Source organism: Oryzias melastigma, linkage group LG14 (genome assembly GCF_002922805.2).
Source record: "Oryzias melastigma strain HK-1 linkage group LG14, ASM292280v2, whole genome shotgun sequence".
Taxonomy (NCBI): domain Eukaryota; kingdom Metazoa; phylum Chordata; class Actinopteri; order Beloniformes; family Adrianichthyidae; genus Oryzias; species Oryzias melastigma.
In genome coordinates this window covers 8997160-9007652 of record NC_050525.1, presented here as the reverse complement: position 1 = coordinate 9007652, position 10493 = coordinate 8997160, and the positions used below count along the sequence as shown (strand labels likewise).

At 39.1% G+C, this 10493-nt stretch overlaps 1 protein-coding gene across 2 annotated transcripts in view; it reads left to right on the top strand.

Annotated features, from left to right (window-relative positions):
• The window catches only part of tmlhe (trimethyllysine hydroxylase, epsilon), a 9932-nt gene extending 5753 nt beyond the window's left edge, over nucleotides 1-4179 (top strand). For both annotated transcript variants that reach the window (XM_024266720.2, XM_024266717.2), the window contains exons 3-7: nucleotides 1541-1820; nucleotides 1899-2018; nucleotides 2819-3055; nucleotides 3213-3351; nucleotides 3633-4179. In XM_024266720.2, the coding sequence (XP_024122488.1) occupies nucleotides 1541-1820; nucleotides 1899-2018; nucleotides 2819-3055; nucleotides 3213-3351; nucleotides 3633-3764 (908 nt within the window). In that variant the 3' untranslated portion in view covers nucleotides 3765-4179. The remainder of the gene's footprint in view (nucleotides 1-1540; nucleotides 1821-1898; nucleotides 2019-2818; nucleotides 3056-3212; nucleotides 3352-3632) is intronic.
• Nucleotides 4180-10493: the final 6314 nt, after the last annotated feature.

Below are 10493 nucleotides of genomic sequence, written 5' to 3'. Positions count from 1 at the left end.
TTTTAATAAACGAGTAGTCTTCAATTAGTCGACTAGTCGTGGCAGCCCTACTGTAGATACATGTGTTAGTATCTGAAAGATCAGTGTGAAGGTTAAATCACGTTCAAAAACCTTCATTCAATGAGTCCTTCATGCGATCGAGTGTAAAGTGTATCCGGTACATTTTTCAAAATAAAACCTATTTTCTGCTGTACTCGCTGTTTTCTCTGTGTTGTAAACATTAAGTCATTGTGACAACCAACCCCGGTCTGCTCTACTTGTTACACAGTATGTGTAACCCAGTCAAATGTGCACATTTAAGCCAAAATAAGACAAACGTATTAATAAAAGTTCTGTGCTAACACATTGCATGAAAAATAATTGTTGTGACTAATTCAAAATCACAGCAGAATGAGGGTTTGCTTGCTTGTACTTCCTACATAAATGGCGGGCTATCGCGTGAACCTACGTGACTTTGGAGTCTCGCGAGGTTGGTAGCAGAACCTGCAGCAGAACCTCGGACATGTGTAGCCAACCTGAGTCATCTGACACAGCTAGGCCGCCGGATGCAGAGTGAGCCCGGTTGCAGGCACTGTGTATCACCTGCACACCCCGTGTGTGCAGCATTTGCTCACAGTCAGTAAGGAGCCAGTTCTCACACTGTATTAATGATTGTGGCTGTAGCATCACCCATGTGTCATAAGGGTTGTGACACTTACATTAGTCTTATGAATACCTTACCATATACTTACCAAGCGCAGAATGATATGTTCTGTTACCTGGAAGTGGTCCTACAACCCTTGAGGGAGCTGCAAGCCACACCTGCGCCTCCTTAAACATGTGGCTGCTCCTCTCTACGACCCTCCACAGGCCAGGACAACCCAAAAACCAGCACCACCCATACGGTGCTTGGCGTCTTTGGTACCGTTTGTTCTCTCATTGACTAAAACCTGAAAGCAGTCCAACAAATGGCCTTGAATTAGCTCCACAGTTCTTTGCTTGTCTTGAGTTTGTGTCTGTTGGACTGGAATGTGTGATAGCAAACTCAAATCATGAATCCTCCACCACCATGTTTGACCATTTATCAGAGGTCTTGTGCTGTAATGTTGTGTTCATATTCTTATTTTGGTTGTGTCCATCTGAAGGGTTCTAAGGTGTTTTTCATTTCACACTTATGAGAGCAGACTGAACTTCCTGCAGTTATAACAGCTGCTGTTGGAGGACAGCTTACATCAAACTGCAGAAGAAAGGGGCTAATAAATTGTGTTTTGTGAAGTCCTTCAAGCACGCATAGGTAGACCTAGACAAATTTCCTGTTTGAGCCTTTTCAGATTTGCTTTGTTGAATGTAGTTCTGTCTTGCGATGCTGCAGCAATTGTTTTTGTATAGTAGTTTGCTTGATATACAGTATGTAGCCCCTGGTTCACACCAGTGTTGTTACAAATAGTATCATAGACATTCAGAGAAGTTCAGAGTTTCTGAGCTTGTTGATTTAACAATCTAAAACCAGCACCGACCTTCCTTTCTGTTCAGCAGTTTTTCATTTGCTGTTTCCTTTTAGGGCCGGGGGGTCACGTGTCAAAGTTCAGCCTCGACTGGCTCGCCACGAACACCTATGAAGCAAAGAAGCAGGGCGTGGTGCAGCCGCGCGTCCTGTGGAACGCAGACATCTATGAACGTGCCGACGTCCCAACCGCCAGCTGGGAGGTGTTCATGAGCTGCGATGCTGAGCTGAGGAAGTTCCTGCAGAGCTACCTCCTGTACGGGATCGCCTTCGTAGACGGGGTCCCCGCCACAGTGGAAGCCACCGAGGCCGTCTCTCAGAGGGTCAGTCTCATAAGGTAACGTTACTTTTCTTCACTTACGGAAACATTCACTTTATTGGCAACCATTAATCTGGTCGTTTCTGTCACCATAAGGCAGACCACGTATGGGGGGATGTGGTCCTTTACATCCGACTTTTCTAGAGGAGACACCGCCTACAGCCAGCTGGCCCTGGACCGCCACACTGACACATCATACTTCCATGAGCCGTGTGGGTATGTGGACGAGACATGGAAGAGTTAAAGTCCCACTCTGATCATCTTTTGATCTGTTTTCAAAGTGTTCCCAGTAAAACAAAAAAAAATCTGTGTCGTTTTCCAGGATATAGTTTCTGCAGAGCGACAAGAGTTTATTAGAAATTTGCCTCTGAATTCTGGGCGGGACTGATGGCGCAGAGCAACCCCGCCCCTCTTTCCCTCCCCGTTGCTGAGAGCTATTTGGCTATGTCCAAACTCCTACTCACTACTCGCCATTATTTAGTTCTGTCCTAATCTTCTATTCCGAAATCAAGTGTACTTGAAATTTCCCAGAAGTCTTTGCGAAAAACTTACATGCATCGATTATCACTACATAAGCAAATATAGACCACAATGCATTGCAGTCAAACAATTTATGTGGAAAAACACGTTTAAATGTAATTTTATAATATAACATCTACATTTTTAGCATTAAAACACAGTGGCTTGACAAATAGATATTGTGAAATGTTTGTCTTTATCAGATTTTCACTTTGTGAAATCGGAGATGTCATATCCAACGTTTAGACAAACTTGCGTCTGCTCCTGATTCAAGATAATTTAATTAAAGTAATTCTCAGAAATGTAATTTTTTATCTTTATTTTTCTTTATATGCATCATCCATCATGAGACAAATGCCTCTAGAACATTATGATAATGCCAAAAACTCAACTTTTATTGGATTGGTCCTTTAAGCCTCCTGGAACCGTATTGTTTCACAGAACTGTAATCAAACACCAGTTCTGAGTCTGATTTTGACGACTGATTCCTGCTGCAGCATTCAGGTGTTTCACTGCCTCAAACACGAGGGGACCGGGGGGAGAACGCTGCTGGTGGACGGCTTCCACGCCGCAGAGACACTGCGCCGCCGCTCGCCCGAGAGCTTCCGACTGCTAACCCAAGTGCCCATCGGCCACGAGTACATCGAAAACACGGACAGCCACCATAACCACATCACGGGTATGGGCCCTGTGCTCAACGTCTACCCTTGGAATGACGAGCTCTACCTGATCCGGTACGACCACTAGTATTTGTGTACTCAGTTCATCAACTGGGACACAACAACGCATTTCATATTTACCAACTAAATCCACCTTTTTATTTTTAATTTTCTTAATATTTTTTAACACTTCTGAAAGGTCGGATGTGTCTAAGCCTCCTTTTTCTTGCAGGTATAACAACTACGACCGCTCGGTCATAAACACAGCCCCCCATGACGTCGTCCAGCGTTGGTACGAGGCTCACCGAGAACTCACCGCAGAACTGAGGCGACCAGAGAATGAGCTGTGGGTCAAACTCAATCCAGGAAAGGTAAAGTTGCTGGTGTGGCGCAGGAAGGAAACTTTGTTCCATCAGTGTCACTTTTAGAGCTCAGATTCATCGGCAATTCCAGTTGATAAATCAGATCATGTCTGACTTTCTGTGGGGGGAGAGAAAATCTGGATTTTCAAAATAAAACACCAAAAGCAGTAAACTGATAATCCTCCAACATTTGTGTGAAGCTTTGACTGTGAGATTTCTGGTGGAAGTTAGACCTCTTCATTGCTGGTGTTTCTGAGTCTCTAGAGGAAAGACAATCTCTGTCTTTGAAGGTGATATTCGTGGATAACTGGAGGGTCTTGCATGGGAGGGAGTCCTTCACCGGCCTGAGACAGATCTGTGGCTGTTACCTGACCAGAGACGACGTGCTGAGCAGGGCTCGTGGCTTCAGCCTGCACGTGTGAATGTGCACAGCCATCCACAATCAATCCAATCAGAAATGACACCACATTTTAAGAGATTTCAATCACAGTTTAACTTTCCTTTGTAATTTTAATGATTATGAAACACCCTCCAAAATGACAGATAGTGAATGTATCCTGAAGTGCATTAAAAGCAATAAACAGATTTTTCTATCGGTGATATGTGATTTTGATCCATAATGTTTTCATGTGTGAGTGTATTTAGTTTTGAATGAATCACTTTTACTTTTTTAGAATTTTTCTTTTGTATTTTTTTTGTAATTTGTGAAAACAAGATGTGTTGATTTGAGGTTTGGGAGCTTTTTGTTCACACTGTTAGAGAAACACTGCAGCTGTCATATGGTAAAAAAACCCTTAAAATATTTTGCATCCTCTTATAAAATCATTCTTTGTATTTGATTATTTTTATAGTCTGTTTCCTATTATTTACATTTTCTGGTTCTGCTCCATTATGTTTTTTTTTCTTTTTTTATTGGTTTAAAGTGGCTCAAAAAAGCTTTATACTAAGTTATACTAAAAAAGCACACATTTTCAGAATTATTGTATCATGTGTTTCATTATTTTGTGTAATGGAAATCAAACTTTCTAGACATAACATGGTTGGATCAGAGGTTTTTAATACAATCCCATGATAATAAAATAGCAATTAAGATTTTTGCTCCAGAAAACACATTTTAATTGAATCAAATGTTTGAATTAATGTTAGAATATACAACTGATAAAGTGAAAGTAATTATGACACAAACTCGCCTTCAAATGTGACTGAACTGCTCTCAATCAGTGATTTCATTTCCATCCATGTGGTCTTGCTTTAGGCTTTCACCAGTTTCAATTGGTTGCCATGGAGACCTGAAACTCCTGTGCCTGACGAGCGCTCCCCCTAGTGGACAAATTGAGTAAATGTTGCGTCCTTGGTCATGCAAGATCCTTTATGCCTCAGCCTCGACTTCCTTTGTTGCTGCTGTATTGCAGTGGGCACGACAGCATTTATCTCCAGCTTTATATAAACGATGTAAACTCAGTTCTCATTGCTGCACTTTTTCCTCATCCGTGTTCCTAAGACTCCTCAATTCCAGCTGTCCAGAAAAAGCAACAAACATGGATGCAGGACAGCATACAGGACCAAAAAAATATTTTTTTAAGCAACAGAAGCTAAATCTCATGGGAATACATTGAAGTAGAAGTCATTCATTCATTCATCTTCCAGACCGCTTCTTCCCTTTCGGGGTCGTGGGGTGCCGGAGCCTATCCCGGCTACTGAAGGGCGAAGGCGGGGTACACCCTGGACAGGTCGTCAGTCTGTCTCAGGGCTTCAATCACACACACATTCACTCTCACATTCACACCTAGGGACAATTTAGAGTCACCAATGAACCTATGAAGCATGTTTTAGGACAGTGGGAGGAAGCCGGAGTCCCCGGTGAAAACCCACGCATGCACGGGGAGAACATGCAAACTCCACACAGAAAGGTCCCAGCCAGGATTTAAACCAGGGCCTTCTCGCTGTGAGGCAAGAGCGCTAACCACTGCGCCACCGTGCAGCCCCGATTATACAAAAAAAATAAAATAAAATAAAAAATAAAAAAATATATATATATATATTTTTTTTAAAATCTTTACAATGATAACTCTTGAATTTTTATATGCAGCATAACTTCAGTGTTTATCAATCATCACATGTCAGGGATCCATTTGGACACTTTACAAACACCTATTTTAGTTTTACTCACTTATCATTAAACACATTTTTTTTTGTTGTTGTTTTTTTTACAAAAGGCTTTCCAAAGGTCCAAATACATGTTTTAAAAACACGAATATGCGAGACAAAAATCTTTTTGGTTCAGAATTTTATTGTTTATAAAGATTTTTTTCTTCTTTACTGAAATGTTTACCGTATTTTTTGGACTATAAGTCGCACCGGAGTATAAGTCGCAGGGGCCAAAAAATGCATAATGAAGAAGAAAAAACCATACATAAGTCGCACTGGAGTATAAGTCGCATTTTTTTCAAGTAATTTATTTTACAAACTGGTTGAAAAAAACGAAGTTACATCATCCTGGAAGGTAAGTTATAACATTCATAAGTGAATAGAAAACAGGCTGAATATGTGTCAACACATATTCACATATTAGCATCATGAAAAAAACTATAGCCTCAAGAACTCATCAACTTTGTATCTTTCCTGTAATTAATTGCACGCAATCTTACTCCATATCACTAAATCCGTTAAATTCTTCGTCCTCTGTGTCACGTCTGAATAACTAAAGTAAATAAAGTAATTGCATAGATCACCATAAGAGGGCACTCTAGACTTACGGTCCATATCTCATCTCATTAAAAATTCGTATATAAGTCGCACTGGAGTATAAGTCGCAGGGACATTCAATCTATGAAAAAAAACGCGACTTATAGTCCGGAAAATACGGTAAATGTTAAAAAAAGTTGTTCCTTTTGAATGCATACAAAGAAGTTTGTATGTAAATACCTTCCTCAACATTTTTAACAAAGGAAATCAAAATTATTTTAACTGTAAAAAGTAAATGACTAAATTCCCCAAAAAAATGATGCAGGACTATTAAAGCTTTGTATAGAAAAAAAAAGATCAAACCAAGTCAAAACTAATTTGAAATGTACATTTTTCTGACCCAATTCATATATTTTTAATCAAAAATTAGCTTAATTGTATTTTACAATAAGTGACATACAGAAAATGATGGAATTGTCAGTATAATAAGCATCTTTGGAAAACTGCAAAACCTTCCAGCAGAATGAGATCCAGTAAGAGTAGCCTCAGCTGAGGTCAGTGAGGATTCTGTGAGACAATGACATCTGACATCTGTAGAAAGACAAAAAACAAGACTCTAGAAATCTTTAGAAGCAAAACCAAAGTTCAAGCATTATTGAGACCAAACACCATCGGTTCTGTTTTTACTTTCCTTCGAGTTTGTAAGTGTTGTCATCTGAGCATAACTGGGTGATTTCATAAATGCATAAGACATCCTTTCATTTTATTTATTTACTTTTTGGAAGAGTAAATATCGTCACCATTAACCTAACAGGAAAAAAAGAGCCAAGTTTTTAAAGAATAAACCACAAATGAAGTAAACGGTAAAAATAGAGGTTGAAGAACTGAGCCATGAGGAACTCCAAAACCAATTATTTTCTCCCTTACCTTAACAATTGTTAATGTAGCTGCATATGAACAGAGGAATCTAAAAAAGCTGGAGGCGTATTTGACACTACTCATCCAATCCATCTATTATGGGGTTGTTGGAGCCTATCCCAGCTGCTGTTGGGCAAAGATGGGGCCCACCCTGGAGAAGTGGCCAGTCTGTCCCAGAACCACGCACTAGGGACATATTATTACCAGTTAACCTCTGAAGCCGGAGTTCACACGTGCACGAGGAGAACATGCAAACTCCACACAGAAAAGTCTCGGCTTGGGATCGAACCAGGACCTTCTCACTGTGAAGCGACAGTGCTAACCACTGTGCAGAATAAAACATTCAAATATGATCTCAAATCATTTGTATTTGTTTGTTTATTTTAGTCTGATAATGAATTTGAAATAATGTCATTATTCAAAAGCAAACCAAGGGAGGTGGAAAGTGTTTTTATTTCCAAGTGACAGTGAATGCAGCACCGTTTGAAGCTGAATATGTTTGATTGCTAAGATAGAATAATTGCTATTTTTCCTGTTAATCTAAACAAATCTTTAAACTACAGAGTCAGTCAGATTCATAAAGGGACGCTTTTTCAAATATTTGTTGAGTGGTTTAAAATAATTGCATATATGACAAAAGGGTCTTAGTTTCATAACACGTCCTCTCCAGACTCAAGTTGTTTGATTATTTTCTTTTTCTTTTTTTCCTTTTTCAAACATTTTTGTCATCCTGCAGGGACTTTACATACATATTTGTTATTCATGGAATACAGCTCATTTTCTGAAATATCATCATAATTGTATGCAGGAATAAGTTGATCAAATCATCCTTGATCCCATGTTAATCAGCGTGAGAGCAGCCATGCATATTCATGACATGCATTCCACTCAGAGAGCAAACTGCCTCCAGAACGTTTTCAGAAGAGCGCTGTGGTTAGCATGCAGCAGATGCTGATATATGTTCTGTATGCAGAACAAGGTTGCAGTCACAGCCCTCTTCTAATTTCCAGCAATGATAATGAGGAGACTGCTGGAGTAACCATGGAAACTACTGAGGATACTGAGGGCTGCCTACCACGTTGTCCTGGTAACTGAGTGAATGAAATGATTCCGACTGAATGAACGCACCACTACTTTTCACATCACTCAGGGCTGCTGCTTTAATAGGTGGGTTCACGTTGGAAGAGCGATGGCGGACGCACGTGTGTTTGCTCAGATCCGGACCGGTGGTTAAATGCTCAAGCAGAAGTAACGCAAAAGGAACTTTTGTAGCTGAAATACTACAACTCCCATAAAGAGTTGAAATAACTTGCAGAAAATTGAAAGTGATGTTCCATAGATTGATAAAAAAAAGACTCCCTCTGGAAAGACTGGACATGTTTTTGTTGTTTTTAACATGTAGTTGTGGCGTTTTTCTGATGATGAAATTAAGATTAAAACTGTTTCTGAGTATTTCTTTATTCAAATGCTTGTAAATCCGGAGCAGACCTTCAGTCACATTATTAAACTATAGATGACAAAAAACACAACAAAATATTTTGTTATTAGTTGCTGCATTCCAACTTTAAAAATCCACTCAAAATAAAGAATTAGGGCTGGATATCACCAAGAATTTCCAGAATCTAATCCATTCTAGTTATTTGATCATCTCAATTCATTTTGATTTGAGTCAATTAAATATAGAGTTAATGCAGTTGACACATTTATACACATTTGTTTAGAAATACATTAATAATCTACTATTTGAAAATATTAATATTAATCTGCTACAGTTCACTTACTGTAAAATGTATTCGTGAAATTATATGTAAGATGTTATTTTATGTATTATTACCTGATTGCTTGAAATAAACCATTTCATTCATTCATTCATTCATTCAGTCATTCATTCATTCATAATAAGATTGTTAATACCATACAGTGTTACATGGATTCTCAAACGGAAAAGCTCCATCAATTGTTCTGCTTCTTCTGGAGAGCGTTTCAAGTTTGGCCACTAGGGGGCAATCAAACTACAGCATTATACCATATTCCAGAAGAAAAAGAAAGAATGAGCAAAAAAGTGTTTTAGACCACATATGGTTATTTTAAAAGAAACGTTTCCTTAAAAGAGTTTGGAAAATTCATATCTGTGAGTATATAAAGATGTATGCTTAAGTTGACAGAGTGTTAGAATTAGCCGTCCAATGGGAAATCTCATTATACGTTAGCATCATGCTTGCAAACTTTAGCATTATGAGTTAGATTGATCTCTGCAGTTTTTTTTTTGATCGATTATTGATCTATTAAGCTTAGATCGGTAAATCAATTTTATCAACCCAGCCCTATACAGAATCAAATAGAATAGAATAGAATGGAATGAATTTGGTTGTTTATTCAAAATAATTTAAGTTAAAAGTTAATAAATGCAAAAGTTAACAGAGATTTCACAAACGACAAATGTATGAGTTAAAAAAAATAATTTCTCAAAGCATATCCCTCATTTCTCACCCATATTAAAATGAGTTTTAGAACTTTTTAAACTGCAGCAGATTCACATTTCCTCCTGATATTCTTAGTTAACAGCTGAAGTAGCAAACAAACCAAAGCACTTTAAAGACCCACTCTGATGAAAGTTACATTTTTAAGATTTTCCTGTTGCATTTTTCCCATGATGGAGGACATACATACAGAGAATTAAGGTGAAAACTGGATTTCTGAGTATTTTTTTTTTTTTTTTTTGGTTTAATTTGTTGTGCTTGAGGAGCAGATGAAAAAATATTTTTGTGATGTAGAAACTGCAATCAGCAGGCCACAAGCTCCCCCTGCTCCACATCCACTTGTAGACGACTAGATCTACGTACGTTTTCCAGGTATGAGCTGGAATCTGGCTAAAAACTGCATGGCTGGATAGCTCTGATATTGCTCACAAACTGTGCTTTGATTATCGATTATAATCTGATTTAAAATCTATAAATCGAATGGAGCAGATTTGACTTTAAATCCAAACAATCGTGCCTCAAATAGCCCTGCGTGTTTGTCACCTGTAAGTGGCAGGTTAATTCATTTTTCGGTGCTTTGGCAGTAGTTTCACGATGCCTCATCCTCCTCGTCTTGTATGTCATTCTGGGTCAGAGCTTCTGGCAAAGGAATTAATGTAATTTAGTCTCCACCTGGCCTTTTCCGCTCGCCTGGAGGAAGTGTAAGCCGGCGCACAGGAACACGCTGCTTATCGCCGGGGAGTGCACTCCCCTGGTGCTGCTTCATACTTAAAATAAGAAAAAAAAAAGGCATTTTCACGTTTGCTGCTCACGTTGAGCTCACTGCTGATGGAGGAGGAGACAGTGAATCACTGTCTGTAATTACCAGCAGCTGACAAAACTGATTAACAATGTGAAAAGCGTTGATCAGGGGTGACTGGAAGGGGGATTTAAGAGATGGAGGGGAGAAGGCATGTGGGAGGTGGAGGGAGACATGTAGAGCTCATTATCCAGAAGACGCTTGTAGGCCTGGAAGTGAGATGACCTTAGTGTCTTTGGAATTAGTTTGATCAAAACAACATGTGTTGG